General features: G+C 45.8%; 1 protein-coding gene across 4 annotated transcripts in view; it reads right to left on the bottom strand.

Annotated features, from left to right (window-relative positions):
- TOM1L2 (target of myb1 like 2 membrane trafficking protein) overlaps positions 1 to 22688 on the bottom strand; it is a gene marked incomplete at its 5' end in the record, with an annotated part of 52954 nt that continues 30266 nt past the window's right edge. For 2 of the 4 annotated variants that reach the window (XM_084271045.1, XM_084271047.1), the window contains 9 exons: positions 1 to 252; positions 784 to 820; positions 3411 to 3470; positions 10902 to 10988; positions 14142 to 14217; positions 16132 to 16249; positions 17314 to 17437; positions 18252 to 18300; positions 20789 to 20922. In XM_084271045.1, coding sequence (XP_084127171.1) covers positions 104 to 252; positions 784 to 820; positions 3411 to 3470; positions 10902 to 10988; positions 14142 to 14217; positions 16132 to 16249; positions 17314 to 17437; positions 18252 to 18300; positions 20789 to 20922 — 834 coding nt within the window. In that variant the 3' untranslated portion in view covers positions 1 to 103. The remainder of the gene's footprint in view (positions 253 to 783; positions 821 to 3410; positions 3471 to 10901; positions 10989 to 14141; positions 14218 to 16131; positions 16250 to 17313; positions 17438 to 18251; positions 18301 to 20788; positions 20923 to 22688) is intronic. The other 2 variants (XM_084271048.1, XM_084271046.1) reach the window with 2 other exon arrangements.

Raw genomic sequence — 22688 nt, 5'->3', positions numbered from 1 at the left:
AGGAGGTCGTTGTTAGCTGAGTACTGTGAGAGGAGGACGAAGTGGCCGTACAGTGACATTCGCCGGCAGAGCAGGGGGGTGGGAGGGAGGCTAAGAGCAATCTTCACAGTGCAAAGAGGGCGTCCTCCGAGCGCTCTTGCTTTTTCCTGCTGGAAGGATTTGTTGGAGGGGTGGGGGCTTCCAGGGGAGGGGATGGCAGGTTGGGAACCATCTCCGCCGCTTTGGCTCGCTCTTCTAAAAATTTGTCAAACTCTGCAATGCAAAAAAAAAAAAAGAGGGAAAAAGAAGGAAGACAGGTAAGAGCTGGAGCTGTACAATTAGCAGGGACTCTAATTCCAGAGCCTGGCATCCTGTAGGGTGGTGTTTGCAGGCACACACACTTGTACAGCCCCACTTCCTCAGAAAGGGGTACCGGCATCCTTTGAGACACCCGAGCTCAGGAGCAGAGGGAATCAAGCCCACACTACAGCACTGGCTGCAATAGAAGCAGGGAAGCATCATTCCAAAGGGCTGAGCAACTTGGGGACGGGTTCCCGCTGGCACAAACAAGCTGCACAGTTGAGGAAGGCAGCAGGAAAACACAGCCAGGGGCAGGGGGCTTCTCACATCATATATACGAACTCTGTGCTCGGAAAGACTCTTCTCCTGCCTTTCCAAGTGCAGAATCATTTGTAGGGGAACATCAGGCTGGCAGAAATCAGCATCTCAGCAGGGATCAGAGCAGATAATTCAGTCAGTGCACTAACCAGAGAATGGCTCATAGCCACAGGCATCTCTGCTTACCTTCACTGGTCACTCCTTCTTCCAGTTCTTCTCCTTTCTGCAATGGGAACAAAAGGGCATGTGAACACACAGGCAGCACCTCCCTGTCACTATTATCCTCTACACACATTTAACACAACTGGACAGCTTCTGCCATTCATTTCCACACATTAACTATGTGAGCAAGGTGACCTGGGGAAATCACAGGGCTCCCACATGGGGAGTCCAGCGGTGACCGACATTTCACTATGCTACAGAGCAGCAGACAAGCACTAGAGATGCTTCTGAGGACTGCTGGTGGATAGCTAAACTTTCCCTGTTGGACCTGGATGGCAGTCCAGCACTGTTACCGCTTTAGACAGTAGGCCTGGTGAAAAACTGAGCAGTGTGAGGCACACAGACACTGTACAAGATGCCATCTTTTCTGTTACACAGACCTTTGAAAAGTCAGGGCTGCGGTTTGCATTGTGTCTTCAAATACAATGTGCTTTTAGCTCACAAGGGACACATGCCACAAAACAGTTTTGGGCCAGTGTTCCTTCTCAGGGAGCTCATTTTCAATTGTATATAAAAACACTGCAGCTTTCCTGGCGTCCAGGCTGCACAAAGACAAGCCTAGGGTGGGCAGGATGCAGGGTACCGATGGGCATTTGGTGTCTGTTCGTGAGATACAAAGGCTGGGAAGCCAGCAAGTTTCCAACAATGCTTTAGTAAGGAAATTAAAGGTCCAAGGATGTGGCATCTGTGTCAATCTGTCAGGATGTTGAAGATGGACAAAAATACTACTACTTGAAAACTTCAAGTTAAGCCTGGTTTGAAAAAGAAAAGTATTTTTCCATATTCTGGCTTCTCTACCAGGAGAGTGGGAACACACTGATGGGCCTCACAAAGGTTTCTAATGCCTGAGCATTAAATGCCACCTGGCATCTACCAGCCTTCTACTGCACAGAGGTTTCCAAAGGTACCCACAGCAGCCACTGCTTCACATGCAGAGGTACTGTTTGTTCCAACGTACCCCAAAAAGGGTAAGGAAATAACTAACGGCCAGCTAACCTAATCTGTAACTTCCTCAGCTGGGAAGCAGAGAACTGAAACGAACCGTTAACAAAAAAACAGAGGGGGGGAACCCAGAATGAAACTCAAAAATCCCATCTGGACTGTCACAGGGGGTATCTCTGGATGCTGCACCCATGTTCAGTCGGGATGGGGATCCAGGTACCCGGGAGAAGGGAACTCAGCCCCAGCACATGCAATCCCCAGGCTTGTTCAGGCATTTACACGACACCCTCTGCCTTGCCCTTGCTGAGCGAGACTATCTATGGGCTGAGAGATGGGCAGAGCTGCCTCGGTATCTCTCTGTAAGATCTTCTCTCCTGCTAAATTAATTTAAATGGCAAAGACAAAAGTTTACTGTTTAAGCAGAGTGGACATGCTGTTTACTGTGTTTCTTTAACAAAACGAGGTCAGTTTGTAATTAAATTTGAAAATGACTGCCTGAACTGCAGCCTGAAAAAACTACCTGCAGCTGAAAATCAGTGACATTCCAGCCAGCCAGTCAGCCTGCCAAACCCCAGCACTGCACCCCAGAATCTGTTTAAGCACTTCAGGCAGCTTTGGAGAGCAGGAGCATTTTCTTCCATTCGGTACAGTCAGCTTCTCCAGTGCCAGAGCGAGGGGCTGACGTGCCGGAGCGTGCCTGCAGCACTGCTGCCAGAGCTGGGCAGCCTGAGCACCGCAGCTCCCAGGCAGGAGCTGAGCTGGCAAAAGGGGCTGGGGGAGTTATCTAGGGACAGTATCTGAAGGCATAAGTAGTAATGGAAGGAGACGATCCTTAGGGCTACGGTGACTGTAAGGGAAACAGTTCAGTTCACTAAAACCATGTTTAAAAGAACAGTCTGAAACACAACCCGCCACCCGTCCCCAAAATGCACTTGGTTAATTTGAGTCAGATGCTTACATTAAAAAAAGAGATTGGAATAAATGCATACTAGCTGTACCAATGCTGAAACCAAATGTGCACTGGTACAGCAAAACCAGCTCCAGACTGAAGGGAAAGCTACTTTTAGTTCTCTGCCTTTTGTTTGTTTAATAATTACCAGACAATAATCATTTAGGAGAAACTGAAAGTTATAAACGTCGAAGAGAGTCTGTTATAAACTTTTATTGTTACTACTATGGAACATGTCAAGATTGCTTGCCAATTTAACAGAGACATCTCGATTGGAAAGGAATCTAAGCCCTGATCCAGCATCCCTTAAAAGCACTTCTCAACATAAGGCTGTACTTAGGTCCTGTTGAAGCCCGTGCAGCTTTAAGCATGTGGAGGACACAGGTAAACTCCAGCACATGTTTAAACGCTCTCCTCTGCAGGGGACCAGAAACGTGGGATTTCTGGAATGCACGCTCTTCTGTGATGTTAACATGGAGAAGGGACAATCAAACAACTCTGAAAAAACCCCATTTTGATTGAATTGCTGAACACAACCCTCTCTCCTCCTGCTTTGACATCCCCCTCGGAGGGAAATAAGCTGTGTGATTTGGGAGCTTCAACTGTCCCCCTGTTATGAGAAGTAACTCAGCAATGCATTGAAAGTTATCTGTACAAGTGCTATTGCCCGTGTGGAAAATGAAAATATAAAGAGTCTCACCAAGTCGGTACTGAGCCACTCCTCAATGTCATCCATGACAGAGGACTGTGCAACAGGGATCTAGGGAGTGCAGCGAGAGAACAGCAAGGCAGGCAAAAACCAAAACACATCCACAATCATGGCCACAGAGCGATGGAAAACGCCAGAAATAAGATTAAAAACAAAACAAAAACAAAGATGTAAGATGTGCTGGAAAGAAAACAAAACAAAACAAAACAAAAGGCAACAAAATATAAATGGCATTTCAAATAAAGAAACACTTGGGAAGGAAATTATGAACAACAAGGCTAAAAAAAACAAGAGAAAGATTATGGGGAATGACGTAACTTGATGCCAGTGTAAGATGGGTAACTTCTCGACCACATATTAAAACCATCAAGATGGACTGATGATTCTAATCTTGATCGTGAAAAGCTTTTAAGGGTAGAATACTGGATACCAGTTAGGTTTTAAAATGTTAAATTTACGCCTTTCTGTTTTTAAAAATGGGTATTAGACACAGTGAAGGGTTAGCAAAAAGAGGGGCTCAAAGTCTTGAGGCAACACTCCTATGAAAACAACTTGATTTTCTCCGCAGGTGGAGGCAGGCAGAGCCCAGGGGACACAGTCAGGTTTCCTTCCAGCTCCTCCTCCCACCACACTGCCCAGCCTTGGCAAGTCTCAGCACTCTGGTTGAAAGCAAAACCACTGCGGCTGCCTGGCCCCAACTCCTCTGCCGAAGGTGACCCTCTCACAGCAGAACCTAACGTGTGCCAGTGCAAAGGGCAGAGTCTCAAAGGTGAAGGGGAGGAGGAGGATGGGGAGGAGGAGGAGGAGAGCGCAGCATGTGCTCTTCTCCGCTCCTGTCCCAGCGCCGGCAGTGCCTTGCTGTGCTCCAGTGAGGCTCCCCGGACTGAGCCTGCCCCTCAGTGCTCCAGGGATGGTTTAACAAAACCCAGGGAAGGTTTGTGTCTCCTCCTGCACTAGCTGTGCTCACTTTACGCTGTGTGATTGCGACAGGCAGGGCAGAGACAGGGAGCTGAGCACTGAAGTGCAGCTATTTCACAAAGCACAGGACAGGCAACAGGGGCAGGCAGGGGAAATTGCTGTGTATTAGGTGTAGAATTTCCTGACTTAAGTACAGTGCTTAAATACAACAGAGGAAAATAAACAGGAAAACACCACAATAGATCTCCTAAGGACAACCTGAAAAACACTTGGAAAGCGATGTCAGGCGTGCAAGGCCAGAGCATGGCAGCTGAGCTGGCGTGGCAGCCAAGCCACGGGGCTGGCAGGGAAAAGATGGAGGCTCTCCTAGGTAGAGAAGGTGTTGGGGCTTGTCCAGAGCTTTGCCTGAAACTTCTCATGGGAAGAAGAGCTGATGAAGGTTTTGCAAACGGAGGCGCTGGGAGATGTAGTTTTCTTAGGGACTTCTTCACAGAACTTTTTCACAGTGAGGGTGACAGAGCCCTGGGACAGGCTGCCCAGCAGGGTGTAGAGTCTCCTTCTCTGGAGATATTCAAGACCTGTCTGGATGCCAACCTGTGCAACCTGTCCTAGGGAACCTGCTTTGGCAGGGGGGTTGGACCTGATGAGTTCTTGGGGTCCCTTCCAACCCCTATGATTCTGTGATTCTAGTGGAGGAAGACAGACAGACTGGCTTACACAGGCTGCAGCTCAGCCTGACACAATTTAGCAGAGGTCCTCGAGACTTTTTTTCTTCTAATCAAGTGGCCCTTTGCACTGAGGAGATCGGTTAAGCCCTTGCTTGAGGCGAGGTCTACTACAGTGGGTTAGTCGTGCCAAAGGACTGGAAATCTAGGGCTCGATCCAAAGGTTGGATGACTGCAGCACCTCACACTGAAAGAGACACCGGGAAGATGGCTTGGCTCTGGCTCTGCAGGTCACTGGACAAAGTGCAGATGACAGACCCAAGAAGGGTCAGAAGTACAGGCTGTCATTCTGCTTTCAGCTAATGCATCAGGACTCCAAACAGAAAATATGCCCCTGCAGTTTCCTTTGGAATGGACCAGATTTAAGATAACTGCCCCTTTTTAATTTGCAATGGAGAGCTGAATCATGCACGTACAGCGCTAACACAGGGAGCTGAAGGTGCTGCAAGCTGGCCCAGATGGCTATGAATGAGAGGAGAGCTCTGGAGACGTCTTCCAACACATTCCTTCCCAAGCACAAGTTGCATCTTGTAGAACTGGCTTGTTAGTTTAACAGCTTTGGAAAACAGTAGCTTCAGAGATACAAAGCAATGAATTTATTCAGCCTACAGCAACCTAAAACCTAGTGCAGAAGTTTCACTGCCGTCGCTCTCCCATATTGCTTAACACTGCACACAATAAAAAAGGCTTTGGAAGGTGTAGCCTTCAGAGCTGTTGGCTACTTCGCAGCTCAGAATGGTACTTATGCTGCTTTAAAGATAAGAAAATTTGTATGGAGGGGAGGAAGAAAATAGCAGGGTTTTTTGCTTGTCTGTGAATGAAATAAGAGCAGCTGTTTTAAAGAGCGTGGCGGTGCTGCAGTGCCTGTATTAGGAGGAACAGCAATTCAAATCACAGTTATCCTGAAAGATGACCGAGTGTGTAATGGATTCCTGAGCATCGTGGGGCTCTTGAGCTTGCAGGAGTCCTCCAAGAACAGCTCAGCAGCGCAGGAGTCTGCGCTGTTGTGTTTTGCGGGGTTAAAAAAAGTAAATACTAAAAAAGGCAAAAGATTTCCACTTTCAGACAGACCTACTTTATATAACAAACAAACAAACACCTCACAAGTGCAAGAACACTTCTGGCAGGTCATATGTAAGAAGCAGAGAGAGCTGTAAGATAAACATTTCAGCATGTCAGCTGTTTGCTGTTCAGCGCTGACCTCTCAAAAAGCTTCTACCAACTTCAGCACGCTCAGAGAAGAGCTGAGGCTTGGTTATCTATTGCTCCTTCCACACTCAACCTTCCAAATGTCTTTCCTCAGACTCTGAGCCCCATTTTGCCCATAAAACATGGGTTAAATGGATCAGGTTTAATTTGGTCAAGCATAAAAGGCGGGGGGGGAACAACTGTCAAGAGTAACTTAAGTTTTAAAATAGTTCCACTATAACTTTATACCATTCATACTGCCTTTCAAACTGACCACACGCAGTTCAGTTTTTGCCAGCCAGTTGTGTACTTGGCAAGTCTCCCCCTTCCAGAAGCCCTAAACTGGAAGAAGTGGAGGGGGAGTTTTGTTAAGACTAATCCCCTAAAACACAACAGAAGCAAGGCAAAAATAAATTAGCTAGTTTACACATTAAAAAAGACAACAGTTTCTGGGAACAAACAGCAGCGGCAGCCGCAGACTACATGGAAATGGCTCCAGAATGGGATACTGTCTTGTTAATACTTTGAGTATACAAACATACACGGTCTAGTGAAGCTCTCAGTCTTGGCAAGACAGCTCCCTAGATACTCGGCGTTGGCCACAAGAGCTGTTTGTGTAATGATATTTCTTTTTTAAAAGTCTGTGCTCAAAGTAAATGGAAATTAAGTCACAAAATATTTTTGGGTACTTTAAGTAACTGGCTTTAATTAAAAGTTGGGCTCATTGTTCAAATTCCTTTTTTATTTAGTCTTTGGAAAAATCCTACAAATGGGATCATTTCAACAGTCCAGAAAGGGAAATGGAAAAGGATGGCTGGGAGAACAAAAGCGAGCATTCAATCCCACAAAGCCCACAGGAACCTGGAACTCAAGTTCATACTTATCTAAGTTAGATTGTGTTGGTATTCTCACTAGCAATCAAAAGCCAAAGAGTATTGCCAATATATTTCCTTAGCAGTCATAAAATCCAATATTCTACCCTTAAAAAGACAGTTTGAGGTTATTATCACATTTTATTTCTATTAAAAATGATCCCACTGGAAAAGAAGCAGGTATGAAATGACAATTCAGGTCTCTAGGTGAGCTCATTAATGTTCTTAAAATGTTTAACAAGGTTCATGCTAATTGTTGCTAGACTACTGCCTTGTAGTAGCGTGGTTAATTCCACTCCTTTCTAGATGTTTAACAGAGCTGACACCAATACCTGGTTAGCTGCTGTTCGCTCTGCTGTTAGTTAGCCATAGTAAAGAAGGGTCTGTCATTCCTACAGTAGCAGAACTAGAGAGCCAAGATGCATGCTAGAAGCCTACTCCAGCTTACTACTACTGCCTTACCATCTATTTAAAGCTGCTGTGATCTTGAAATAGCTGCCCGGCCTCAATATTAGAACACGTTTGACTTTACATGTAAGGACTTAATTAGCTACTTGATTACTTGTAACTGTGTTTACACATTGCATAGACAGGGAAGGCAAGAGCTCAGGTGCAGAACGTTCCCCAACACAGCCTGATGTGCCCGTACAACCACCAGACAATCTGGATCTGACAGACGCGTCCAGGCAGCGAAAGCCTTTGTTCACGTGGGGTATCTCACTCTCCTTGTCCAGAGCTCTGTAAAATGCTATGGCTGGACAGGTAACACAACCCACATGGTCTTCAGATCAGGGAACACGCCTGACTGCCTTCAAAAGGGAGAGGGGGCCCTCCACACAGAAGAAACGAAATCTTCACACGCTTATTTCTTACATCCACAATTGAGGCGTTTCAGTCTCCAAGAAGATGATGTATTTCAACAGACTTATGTTACCCAAGTGATTTCCACATCTTAGATCCCATCTCTCTATTGAAGGCATACATAGCTGCATCCCACTTTGTTACTAATTAACATCTCATTTAGTCTTTACTCACGAATCTCTCCTACAGAGAGGAATCTCCTCTCCAGCCAGGCATGCTGCTGTGGCCAGGATGCAACACTCAAAGCTGTGCAGATCACTTTCTGTGAATTCTGGTTGGGTTTCATTCTTCCCCTGCCACTGTCCCACATAACATCTGTACTGACACGGCAGCTTAAGCAACACCTGCTTCTCGCTTTCGTAACAAAGATCCATCCAGCATGTGAGTGGGGTGACAGATTATTCATTTTATCAAATGAATATATTAATGCAAATCTCAATAGCCTCTCAAACTCATGAGAAGGGAACTGGAACTACCTGCATTAAAACATGGGGGTCTTATGCTGAAGTCTGTGCCTAAGAGCTGCCAATGCTGTGTGACACCGGCACGGTCTAACTTGAAAGAACCCAGACCTTACACTCAGCTCAGCTCACATCCCTAAGTCATGCTTAAAACAGGGGCATTTTCTGCAGATAGACTTTTGTAGGCATAGCTGGAACAGATAAAGGTGGGGCTTGTGTCTTCATGGTCTGGGCATCACCTTGAAAGCAGAACTGAGCTGTAGACTGAGCTGAAATGGAAACAACACTGCCAGATTCACTGGGAGAGTACCCACGGAGCCCTGAATGAGCCTGCCTCTGCAAAGGGGTCTTGGTGAACTGGGGTGCACAGAAACAGAGTAGGAAGAAATCAACCCTAATACTAAGTGTATCACAGTTTAGAAAGGACATCATCAGGGCACGGACGAGTCAAGAACCACCCTGGCAGGCAGTGAATACCCTTTCAGTGGTCTCAGTGTTGTACAGGCACAGGTAATGGCAATGTCAGCTCACCCCTCTTTCCCCCCTCATCTCAAAAGTGCAAGAAGTTACCAAAGGACGTGCACATCAAATTCATACTTGGGGTGCTAGTTACTCCACTGGTATTGCAAAAGCTACGAAGTCATATTAATAAATACGGTTAAGAACTACAGCCAGTTAAGAGAGAAACGAAGTTAATGATTAGTTTAGTTTTATTTTAGGTATTTCTCTCTCATATTTAGCATACAAACAAGGTGACAGACTTGTAAGAGCAGCAACTGGCTGGACAGCCAGATCCCCTTCCCTCCCCAGATCCGTACGCCTCCATGAAGGCTGCAGTATCCTTTTTCCAGACTGAATAACCACAAGCCAATGAAGGAATATTGTGTTTGTTTTTTTAATAAAGCAGTGGTGTGAGTGGTGTGAACAGCAGGGGTGCTGATTTCATGCTTCCCTGCTCCTGTAAACAGTGGAAAGGCAAAGAAGAGGAACTAACTCAATCATTGGATTATTCATTATGGATGAACGTCTAACAGTGGTGTAGCACATCAGCCTGCAACAGAGCCACCCAACAGCAAGAGCCTCTGTGAACCACTGTCAACAGCACTAGAGGCAAGGCAGGCACTGCTCAGTTTACGGCTTCTCCTTCTCCTGTTACGAGCGGAGGGTCTCTGACAAGCTCTGAAATGAGACTCTGGCTCCCAGAACAGGAACCTCCATCTGTGCTTACCCACATGTGCTAGCAGGCACAGAATGGCTTCTGGGTGCTTGCATGGGCAGGTGGATACAACCACGTATCCAGTCACTGTGGCCACACCAGCCATGCAAGCTCCTGACAAACTCACAAGGCGGCCCCCAGAAACGTTCTGTATCAGCCCTAAACCTAGAAGAAGAAACACAAAGTGTCTCAGAGAGTCTGTGCACTCAGATACTACACACTCTGGATTTTCTCAACCTTAAACTCGCTAGGATGTTTCTCTTTTTAAGCGCTGAACATACTGGCTGCCCTGCAAGCACACCCAGCACGAAGGGAATTCAGCACCACACCTTTCAAACCCAGCTGCTGTCAGCCCTGTCTCAGGACTCTGTACAGTCAGGTCATTGGTACTAATCTCAAACACTTGAAGTGATGGATTACGTCGTCCAAAAATACAAAATTGGTCTTAGAACTCAGCTTTAAGGCACAGCTGAGGCTATTTTTTACCTACCTCTGACTTCTACACTTAAAGCGTGCTTTTGAACTTCTCTTTGGCAGCATGCTGATGAAGGACAACTTCAAACAAGGTCAAAATGTGCAAAGATCCAGTGATCTTCAGAAGCTTGATTTTATCAGAGTACTGGCATCACTAGAAACAGGAATTAAATCCTTAAAGCCACAAACACTATTGTACCTTTCAGAGTCTGAATCCTAATGCCAGTGTAATTCCCTGACAGGGGTGGAAGATGTCAATCTGGGTAGCAGTTCTGTTCCCTTCCTTCCATACAGAACTATCCCTACATTACTCAATTCAATTAGGTATGATCCTACAACTTCCCTGTGTTTATTCCAGACCACAAAGTTAAACACTACCAGGAAAGGCTGCTTTAAAGGCATGTAGAAAATGTCCTTTTTGTGAACTAGATCCATGAGACTTGTGTTTATCCCTCGAAAAGTGGATACTGCATAAATAAATCAAGACAGTATAAGGAACCGATTGGATCCCCAGGCCTCTTGCAAAGGTAACGTGGGGTCCTACAAATGGTTCAGCTGGTTATGGGCCTTTGTGCTGTATAAACCAGAAATTGGTGCGAATCTTTCCCTTTGTCCCAGGTAATGATGTAGGTGGGAAATAATACTCCTTGTACTGTCTGATTTCAAGTGGTTCAGTAGGGCAGGATGAGAGGTGAATGGAGGATGGTTATTCTAGGTAAAGGGACTGGGGTGGGCAGCAGGAATCGCTTCACTGGTGAAGTCCTCACCATTCCTTGTGTAATTAGCCACTTGTCTATGGGTTCCATGTCTGAGTTCCCACCTTTACCTCTCCTCTGTGTTGAGAACAGAAAGGTCCATAAAGAGAGAAACCACAGCAACAACCCGTGATACAGTAATACAACAGCAGCAAGTTTAAAACTTCACACACACACACACACACACACACACACACACACACACACACACACACAGAGAGAAGAGAGTTGCCTGTAGTAGCTTCTGGCAGCAGCTGCATCCCTCTCTGCTGCCTGTCAGCTCTGTCCGTGGAGGGACAGACCTCCCCCTGACCTCTGCACTTCCTACAGACAGTTCACAGAATTTTAGCATCTCCTCCAGGCTGATATAATGACAATAATAACAATAATAATTGACTAGTAGTGAGGCTGATGTTTGTCATCTTCTTAGAAGAAAGAGTATAGGCTATACAACCTACTAAAACCAGTCAGACCTTACTGGAAACACTAGTATTACGCACTGTAGACTTTCCCTTGTTTATAAAGCTGTTCATTGCAGCACACACTTACCTCCTTGATCTCAGCAGACAGACTCTGCCTCAGTCTCTAACAGTACGACAGCTCTAATGACAGCACTGAGCAGGAGGGTAAGTAACCGCAGTTTGCTGCAGTGTTCTGGCAGTCTTTCAAACTGCCCCTCTCGAAGAACAGCAGAGGTTAAAAGGATCGCTTGATGCATCCAGTTCCCTCTGTGCGGGCTGCAGACAGCATGGCACAGCAATGCAAAGACTGTCAAGATGGCTTCTGGCCCTTCAGCACCTCACCCCTGAGCCTGGGCCCAGGTGCAGAGCGATCTCCAGCTCTGGAAGGGCTGCTTGGGATTGGCAAAGCGCAACAGCCCTGCCAGAACTGGGCTAGCTCAGCAGAGACCCACTAGTGTGTTGATGTGCCTCCATCCAGACACCCACATATGTGGGAAACATCCCCTGTCCCCATTACCACAGATAATGGAGAATAAGCTGTCATCTTTTAGGTCTCATTTCAGTACTTGTGCTGAGGAAAAAAAAAAGGGGGGAAATCACTCCAGCTTCATCTACTGTCTGTGTAACACTAGAGAACTGTTTCTTGGACACCTCTCCTCCCAGTTGTGACCACGCAACAACTCTGTGGCAACAAAAGCAATTCCCAACATGGAAAAGCAGTATCAAGAAAACAGCATATTTTTAGCTCATCTTGTTTCCAGCTGCTAAATCATATTAAAAGACAGCTAATGCCACGTGACCAGCCATGTCTCTACAGAGCGTTCTGAGAATGACTACATTAGAAATGTCGGATGTGCTGAATTTTACCACTGGACAACTGTGCTGGAACAAGATGTGTGTGAAGAATGTGCTGTGAAGCTCTTGGCTCCTCCCTAGAGCTGTTCTTAAATTAGCTCTCTACCCAAATTAACGCATGTCTTCCATTTACTGAGCACTGCCAGTTTTTTCCTACACATGCTGCGGCTGGTAACTTTAGGAGAGTTTAATTTTTATTTCCTTTAAGAAGAGACACCCACAAGCCTCACAACACTTGACAAAGTGTAGCATTTACCAATTATTGAAGGACTGTGTTTCAAAGCAAGCTATTCTGATTACACGATACAGTCATCAGGACTTTCAAAAAGAGCCTGAAAGTCTCTACAACAGAGCAGAGCTCAAAGTTCCATAACCCATAAAGCATTTGCCCCTAAAATTTTTGACTGCCAGATTAGCTTAGACACAGCCCTTTGAACTGACAACACATCGAGCAGAGCACAAACTACGCTGGTGTGAATGACACGTCGTGCTGGCGCCTCAAGCAGAGTTGGCTGAGAACAAAAGTGTTAAGGACATGACCCTGTGGCTACCAGGAGAATACAGCCCCCCCTGACCAGTAGCTAAATGCAAGCCCCATGCATTTGGTTAGCCAGGAACAAAAAGCAGACTCTCAAAACCTTTCCCAGGCCCTGCCAATAACACAGCTCAGTGGTAGTGGGGGCTTGGGCTGTCACACTGGCTTCAGGAATTCCTCCTTCACCCCCTTATGCCACTTTGCCCCGTGTCCATGTGCTTCCCTCCTTACTCTCAGTACTGCTGGCATGAGTTTTTGGGGGCTGAGCTTGAAGCTAGTCACTGGGATGCCCTGGGTTATGAATTATGCCTTTTGCAGGAGGGCAGGGACAGGAATGAGCAGACAGATTTGAGGGTGGGAGGCAGATGCTCCACAGGAAATCACAGCTGAAGCCCTGCTACCACTGAACCGTGGCCCAGGCAGGCAGGCAACTGTGATCCGACCCCAGGCTAGCTTCGAACGCATATTCCCCCCGGCTCAGAGCACAAGCTGCCAGGCATACCAGCTGCCCTCAGCACTCCCATCTCAACTTACGAAAGAGCCAGGGCGGGATCAGCCGAGGCCCGCCCGGGGAGGCAGCTCTGCGGGGAGGGAGGGCCGAGCAGCGCTGCCCCGGCTCTGCCGCGCTCCGCCGGCTCCGCCATGCTCCCTGGTGGCCAGCACACACCTAGGACAGGCCTCGGGACACGCTCCTCACCTAAAAACCCGCGCACAAAGGAGCGGGATGGTTTTAAAAAGCAGGGGTGGTAGAGAGGGATCGAGGGACGATCTGAAAGCTCCTTTCACTTCTGCCTTCACCGGGGTAGGCAGGCAGAGCCGGCCGAGATCGCTCTCTCAAACACACCTGAAGCATCAGCTGGGGTGAGGTGGGAGCCCAGGGTCTCTTCTGCCCGCACAGGACAGTGGGGTCTGCCCCGGGGCAGACAGGGCAGACTGCACGGGAGGGCAGTTAAGGCAAGCCATGTGAAGCATTAAAAGCGACGTCATTTGTCTCCCTGCAACTTGCTCTTAGAGCAAAGTCTAACAGATTAAGACTGCAACAAGTTTCATAATCAAAACCAAACCAGACCAAACAAACGCACACCAGGGTTTGAGGGATGTTCCCTACTTATTCTTTTCAGCAGTGATTCCAGCCGAAGAGCTGGACCCCCCCAGACAAGCTGCAAGAACACAAGAGAAATTACCCACTAGGATTCTGAAGTGTTTTAGGCTGGTGTACTGAGTAGCAGCTCTTTAGAGATCATTACTGAGCAAGTACTTGCTCCCAGATATCAATTTCAAAATAGCCAGTTTCTAGCATGTCACCAGAATACAGAATGAGAAGTCTGGCTCAAAGCAGCTGCCTACAGCTTGGATTGCACACAACGGCTTCAGATCACATAACGTGGAGCAACAACCTACCCCTCCGGTGTTCTGTTTTCGAACATCCAGGGCAGATGCTAGTCCTTTGACAGCCTGTGGATCCTCGTACGTCACGCTGAAAGAAAGGAACAAACCACAGAGCTAGAAGGAAGTCCAGCACTCACTCATGCACAACTCACTTGCTATTCTGATTTGGTCCCTGGAAATCAGAAAGCACCTATCAAGATTTCAAGTGTACCAAGTGCATTCCAAGGAGTGTGCTCTGTATAAAGGCTACCCATCGGTTTCAGTAAGCATGTTGGAGCACAAGGAATAAGGCTGGCATTATGAAAGGGAGGCAAATAGGTTATGAGGCACCATAAGCATGTCCAAGAGCTAGTGGGGGACTATGAAAAGAGGCCTGATTACAGATTATGTTTTGCAAAGCTTTGAAGATGACATTTGGAAGCCTGAACTTGATGTGTGCGTGAGGGGAGGCAGAGAGAGACTCAGAGATAGATGAAACATAACTAGCAGCTACAGTGAAGCATACAAAGTACTTCACTATTCACAAAGGTCGGATTTTTAAAAAGCTTCTTAAGTTGCTACGCAAAAGGGACATGTAGCAGTTGGGTGACACAGGCAATAGCATCACTTCTCAGAGCAGAGCAATGAACCATGAGCTTAAGCAGACACCAACACCTGCCCATAAATCAGCCCCTGGGAGGAGCTGCACATCTGCACAGGAGGAGCTCTTTCCCCTCCAGCGTGCTGGCTTCTCCTGAGCTCTGAGCACAGCACCCAGAGGCTCTCACCTACACACTGCCACAAGTCACATCTTTACTGCTGCTCCATTTATATGGTGTGCAATCCAAGGAAGATATAGCAATCCTCCCTTGTGAAATCATGGCCTGATACGCACTCCTTGTTCCATTAGCTCACAGAAGAGGATAGAGGTGCAGTGTGGGAAGACTAGTTTTGCGCTTCATTTAGCACAAGAGACAGAGGGACCTCCATTACATCTCCCTGCAATGCATCTCCTTCCTGACTATACATTAGGGCTCTCAGTCTGAAATCTCTGGTGGCAATATATGCCTCTACAGCAGAGCACATCTTCCCCACATTGGGACTACAGCTGAGGCAGTACCAAGAGCTATACTGATGACTGCAAATAAAAGATCCTCATCAATTTGCCTCCTCAACTTGTCCAGAGTGGGCATGTTTTTAATAATCTGCTAAGACCTGAGCTAAACTATTTAACAATGTTCCTTAGTTTGAGACGAGACATTGGTGATGTTCTGACTGCTGGTAGCCCCTACACGCTCTAGAATCTGAAACCAGGAGGAGGCAAGAAATAATATATGAAAGAAAAATACCTGAGTGTGCCTGTTACTGAACCTCACTTGACAGGGATCAAAGGATTTCTTAATAATGGCATAGATTTATTTTACATTAAAATAATTGGACCTGTTATAAATGTCCTTGAAAGTGTCAGATTTGCAGCTCTAGAGATGCAATCCCTGTGCACATAAACAAATCAGGGCCAGCATGGCAGCCGTGCAGGCTACACTGCCTTGACAGCCTAGCAGAGTTTGACTGCTGGGCTGAAGGGAGAGTTTAACTGAGTGGCAATTCTGTTTCTAAGCCCTTGATGACAGTAATTCAGTCACCAAAGCATATCCATGACCTTCAGGTGAAGGACCTTTGTGCTCCAGCATCTCACGCACTGGGCAGCTGGGTGGGATGACAAGCCTTTACAAGGGGAAGCATCTGCAGAAGTAACGGGAAGTTCATTTCCATGTTTCCAAGTGAGCTCATTAACTAAGGCAGTCAAATAAAACTACTCAACCAGTCTGCTCTTCCCAGCAGCAGGAGCTTCTCCACTTGCTCATACAAATAATGGCCAACAGGACAGGGACTGGATTAAAAGCAGAAAAACATGCACCAAAACTGCTGTAGTCTGGACCAAAGTCAAGAAGTTTCAGACTTATGCCCTTAGAAAAGAGCTATGCCATGACTCAAACAGCTCTAAAGATAAACACCAACATACTTCTTTCGCTGTTCAGCCAAGGAACTGCCTCTTGTCTGTGCAAACATGTCGAAGTCATCACGAGGATTACAGTGTTGTAGAGAGCTGAGTGTGCCACTGACGCTGTTTGTACCCAAGTCTGCAACAAGAGGCAAAAAGAAGTGAATCAGTCAAAGAGCAAACCATAGGAAGCACCACTGCCACAAGTGTGTAGGTTACAGAGGAAGACATAACAGTGCAGGACAGTAGATATCACCTAGTTATTAGTTGTAGCACTGAGCACAATTCTGTTCAGAAGAGGCTGGAGGCTGCTAATCATGCATTCTAAAGGCCAAGTGTAGAGATTGTCTTATTCCTCTTGGAAGCACCCCACCTTAAGTATCCCTCATTGAGAAGCCAACATTTGGGAACTGGTGTGTACCTGCTGCAAATCTCATCCTGAGATATTTACTATTCTCTAATTTGGTCCGAAATTTTGGGCACAGATATTAGTCTTTTCCACAATGTCTCTCAGCTATTGAATGTAAAACTAACAGTTTCAAATCAAGTGAGATGATACTGGCACCATGCTGAAAGGGACAAATCAAGGGATCCTATCAAGCAATCCTTGGCTTAATTTAATGTAAAACACCCAATAGTTACATAAACCTCTCATCCAAAGTTTTGAAATATTATTTGTGGAAAGGGAATAAAGAACATTCACTAGACTGATTTCATGGAGTGCTATACCTTAAGCAGAAATAGAAGTTATAGTAGAAGTTTTACTATGAATGAGAACCTGCATCCTTTCCTTCACTCTCCTCTCTGGTCCATCTGTCCCTCCTTTTGTGCCAGTCTGGTTCCAAATTACACATTGCTACAGTGCAGGGGAGTGGAACAACCTTCCTGTGCCTGTAAGCCACATTCCCAAGCATTCCAAAGGCTATATGACAACATTAATCAGGTAGCAGAGAGCCAAAGGGATCAGAAACTCCCTGATGCATAAGTGAAAAACATCTCCTCATAAATCTCAACAGCCCACTGCACTAAGAGCTTGCACTAGGTGTCCAGGTCGGTCACAGGGACCTCAGCAACTGCTCAAACTTGCTCCCACAATCGGATCATCTGGATTGCCTAATAGTCCTGGTGTGCTGTTCATGACCCACAGACTGGTGAGGCTTGGAAAAGTCTGTGCATTGCAGCCTGTTTAGATCAGGTACTCACCAAGCCCTGCGAGCTGCGAAGAAAGTGAAGATGGGGGTGCTGAATTTCCAACCATGGGGCTCACTACTGCTGGAGAGCCAGGACCCAAATCTATTAAGTTATCTTCTGTCACCTCATTCAGTACCTGTTGGGACACAAAAAACAAAGCAAGTTGCCCATGCCAGAGATCTCTTTTCATAGTGCAACATTAAACACCAAAAAAAGACAGGTGCTGCCTCAAAAGCTCTCTCCTGCATACTGCCAAACAGACCAGTCTCTTGGATACTGTGGTGATGAGTGCAGAATATAGAGTCAGCCACCAAAAACCCTCATGAACTCAGATCCTGAACACTATAAAAAAAAGTATAAGATATTTTTTTTGGAAAGAATAATTAGAACTGTAACTCTTCGGCTTGTAAAGGGGCTGCAGAAAAAGGAGATGAGAGAGGTTCCTAACATCATGAGTGGCATGAAGAAAATGAATCTGAATAGAGATATTGCAAGATACAGTGAAGAAGAATTAGATGAATCCAATAAAAATCATTAAGTGACTAGTTCAAATGTAATCAACACTTATTGTATATACTTACTAACATACAAGTATAAGAACGTGTAGTGAAACTGTGGAACTCACTGCTTAAGGACACTGTGAGTGCCTCAGCCTGCATGGGCTCAAAGGCAATCAAAAAAGTTAACAGAGGAAAGTAAATCCATCAGGGATTGTAAACACAGAGATGTTTCAGTGTAGTGTTTTCCTGAGCAAAACATTGTCACTTGAGGTTTGTCACATTCTTAGGCTCTTTTCTCAGTATCTGCTATTAGCTACTACAGGCAGGACAAAGGGTGGAGAGATAAAAAGTCTGGTACTAGTGACATCAGTGTAGCTAGGATGGAGTAGCTGCTGGTACAAGAATAGTACAGAGTAGCTGCTGGTACAATAAATGGGGGCAGGTACTTACTCCATTGCTGGCATTCTGTGTTGAACGTCCCGATCTGTATCGTTCAAATCTGTTTAGAAAAAAAACCCAAACAAAACCAATATGGGCTAGCAAAGCCACCAACTAACCACGAAAGACACAGATTTATAACAAAGTCACAACATGCTTACCACTGAACTTAGTTTTCATTGGTTCAAGAGGGATCCCTGAAAGCTTTAAGTCCAAGCCAGGACAAAGGGAGAACAGTTACAGAAGTTGCCTTCTTGGCAAAGGTGGATATTCAGTTGACTGATCTGATCTCACAGCACACACGTGCCTGGAAAAGGCTGTAGGATTTATCTGTTTTCTTTTTGGATTTGTTGTTCTGTTTTGTTGTTTGTTTTTTTTTTTATTAAGTGCTTTGTGATAGACTATTCCACTAGCCAAGGGACAGGAGGAACTGCTGCAAGATTGATGCTCCCAGCTAAATAAGCTGAGCACCGCAGCAAGTCTTACTCCCCCTTAACAGCTCCCTCTTGCCGCAATACATGTAAATGAGAAGCCATATGCTAGCACAGCCCTACCCTGGCAGCGCAGGGCAAGAGAAACAATGATGAGCAAATCCATTTCTTAAAACATTCTGGGTCAGACCATGAGAGCCTATGTTCAAATAGGCTGGTGCTTTCCAAGAATTAAAAGTAATGATGTCAGATAAAAATCCTTGTATTTCTGAGTGGAACAAGTCTGGCTTGCCAAGATCTGGTCTCTTCTCTACTCCTTCCCCAACCAGCTGTGCATCTGGGGCTGAAAACCTAACTCCAGCTTTCCTGAACTCAAAGAAGCAGGAGGAGCTAGATCCTCCCAAGGTCTGTCTGGGGCCAGCCTGATCTCCTTCCTTACCAGAAAAAGCACAAGATTTCTCTGAGGTTAGAGTTTTTCCTCATTTAAAGTTTCACATGTAACCTCTTTTTGGTAAACACCCTGTAATATTCATAGAATCCTGTGGGTTTTCTCCCAGATGGACAAAATACAACAGGGAATCTCAAGCAATCTAAAATGTTTTCTTAATCTAACAGAGGAAAATGCAGGCTTAGAAGGCAGTAAAAACAAATTCATCCCAAATTTTCAATTTTAGGAAACCGTGGGTGTCTACTATTACTGGAAATCCAGTTCCCTTAGCTGGAAACCTCAGACACCTCCCACCTCATATTTCTCACCAAAAGGCTTATGAACCACACGTTCGTTTACACCCAGAGCTTCACAGCAAAGGCCAGAGCTCCTGCCTGAGTCACCGACAGAGCTCGGTACCTACACTAGAAATCAGCACGATGAACTTTTGGGACAGCAGAGGAGGAACTGAAGCTTATTGAAACGCTCAGACCAGCTGCAAAAGGAGTTCACTAACATCACTCAGCTCCCCTTTCGGTGCACAACAGCTACAAACACATCAGCTCCCATCAGTGAAGCCACAGGAGGGGGAAAACAGGAAAAAAATGAAGGGTGCCCAGACTAAGCCTTAGTAACAGTTACGCTCCACCACTTGTGGATCACGCTGGCGCACGAAACACACACCGTTTCGCATGAAGAGCCAGCATTTGTTTCAAAGTTTGCCCCAATCTCCTCTGAACAACTAAATCAAAGACAAAATCGAGGTCACTGAGTCTTCTTTCCAGCCTTTGCTGCGACAGCTCAGATTCACAGATCTAGAGTCTAATTTATTTTTAAAGGCTTGAGAAACAAAGCCCTGCACTAAGAGTAAGGAACAAAGGGTACTCTTTAGTGCCTCGCTCCTCAGGCCTGTCATTAAGGGGAAGATTAAACTTTCCCAAGACTGCTGTATCACGTGTCACCTACTGCAGCAGATGTGGCTGACAGTGCCTTTGTCTAACATGTCGAAAGTCCTATGACCCAAGTCGCACCCCTAGGGATGACTCCTGCAGACCAACTCTTCAAATCCCCAGCTCTGTGCAAGGCAGGCTTTTTTTTTTTTTTTTTTAAGGATTTTAAACATTACTTACAACCAAAACCTTTACTTGCATGAAGCTCATGCTCACCTGAGGCAGCTCCCCTTGCATGGTACTGCAACTAGAAAGCTCAGAGATGAAAAGAGAGCGAGAGCTCACAGGAGCCTCCCCAAGCCCAGAAGCAGCACAAACATTTGTGCAGGGCCCCAGCTCACAAGTGGAACTAGTGACTGTGGCTGTGGTTATTTTTGGTCCCAGGTCCCTATATCTGTCCAGCATCACACAACAGGGACTTGCAGACTCAAAGTAGTTCTAGCAGAAGTTTGGCTAGTTCAGAGAGTTTTGCACAAGGTTACCCTGCATTTTATGGATATGCCCCCCCCAAAACTTAATGTCTAGGACAAAAATAAATTAAAAATCATAGTATTAAAGGAAAGAATGGAAATGGGAATGTTACCATAAAAAGGCTTTGCAAATGCTTTCTGTGGTTTGGTTCTCTGCGTTTTGTTATGTTGGACCAGCAGCCCAGATGGCCAACTCTTGTCGACTGACCTATTTTACACTTAAGTGAAAACCCAGAACAAATATAAATGGTCGATGGAAAAGCTGCCCCACCTTTCGTATCTGAGGAAGACGTTATTTAAATCATCATTCACATGCAGCAGTTCCTCTGTGACTTCTTCATTGGACACTCGTGAGATAAGCTCCACGATTCTCTGCTGCATAGCTCTACAGGTTCGGTTCAGTTCCTGGGAGGAATGCATTGTACACACACACATTCTGATAAGCAGCTAGCAATAAGGAGATTTAGTTGAGTTCTGTTCACAGCCAAACAAACCCAGCTGAGAAACACTAAGACAAGTCTATCTTTGCGTGATTAAATGTCACCCAAAAGCACATCTAATCAAACCTGCCTTTCAAGAGACGATGGCATAAAACCTTGAGAGCCTATTTACAATTCAACATCCTGATTCTTCTTTAACTGAGTACTTCAGAAAATAAATATCTGTATTTTAGTAGTCTGTTTTTAAGAATAAAACACGTATTAATACAACAGCTTTCCAGAAGAGAGCTTTCAAGGGAAATTCAATCTGCCCTTTTTGGCAATACCATCCTTAAAACCTAGAAGATGCACATGGTGGAAGGAGTGTAGAAAAAATGTTCATCAGAGCTACCACAGGTTGTTGAGTGTGTGCTAGGAAGAGAACGGTTGGGTGACACAGACCTTACCAACTACTGAGAACATGAGGGAGAACACGAAACAAGGAGCAGGAGCATAAAAAAGATGAGCACACAAACTTCAGTGCTGAACTACACACAGAGATGTTCCCTTCAACTGAGCAAGTCCACAGACTGCAGAAAGGCACTGGGGAGTTTCAGAAGAGAATTTTAAAGAATACAGAGTAAGGGCGTTTATTTTAGAAGTCTCTCATGCCAAGACAACTAGATTTGGGTTTGCCTAAACCAGGAGTTCTCATGATTCCAGGTCATCTCCTCCATCACCAATTACTTAGCAGAATTCTTTACTCCTGAAAGGCCTCAAGACCAAAGGTCAAACCTGGTATGTTGAGGAGGAACTACAAGAAGAAACGTGACATATGGCACGGTGCCACTGATTAGACCACGGTTTTACTTCAATAAGCACTGACATTTCAACTAAAGCATGTCCCTCTGTCATTTTCCAACCCCCCCAGCTCCACTTCACAGCAAAAATTCAGCACTAAACAAGGATGACTTGTTGGTACACAACCTTCGGGATGAAAGCAAGAATGTGTTTGTTTTCCTTGCTTGGGCTGACATCCTAAGCTCTGGATAAATTTCACCTAGTGCAATCCAGCTGCCTTAACAGCTTGAGGAACGTGTTCTCCAATGTCGGTTTTGATCCCATCACTTTAGAAGCAGATTGTGACATTTCAGAGGTTTGTTTGCTGCCTTTCCGAGAGGGCTGACAGTACCTATCTATTCTGCTCAGAGCTGGCTCTCTAGCAAGCTGTTTACATTTGACTGTTGGAGAAAATGTCAGGAATTATTTAAGGAGGAGGGCTATATAAACCTCAAAGCACGGAGTCCTTGCATGCAGCACCCTGCTCACAGCTTTCAAAAGACTAACCATTCTTTGTGATCAAAACCAGGTTCCCCCCAGCTCTGTGATTCAGATTTAGGATGCAGCCCTCAAAAGAAAGGAACCAGTTGGAATAAAGAAGCGCTGCTGTCACTCAATTTTATGATCAGGTTCCTTCACCTTAAAGCTACGCTGTAAGGTTACGCTGTCAAGATGTTAGTAGTTGTTGCTGAATGTAAGCAAACTGTTCTACGCTGGTTTGGGCTGTCGTGGTTTCCTGGAAGCTCCTTTTGTTTTGAGCAGTCCAACCCAAATGGGCAGTAGCTGAAAGGCTCTTTATTGCAAAGCCTCTCATCAGCTGCCACGATGGCTCTGAGACAAACACACAATACCGCTGCATGGGAGAGACCCGTTTTTGGATGGATTTCAAGCTCTGATGTATCACAGAGAGCA

Source organism: Gallinula chloropus (assembly GCF_964237585.1).
Source record: "Gallinula chloropus genome assembly, chromosome: 15".
In the NCBI taxonomy this organism is placed as follows: Eukaryota; Metazoa; Chordata; class Aves; order Gruiformes; family Rallidae; genus Gallinula; species Gallinula chloropus.
This window is presented reverse-complemented; position numbering and strand designations above follow the sequence as displayed.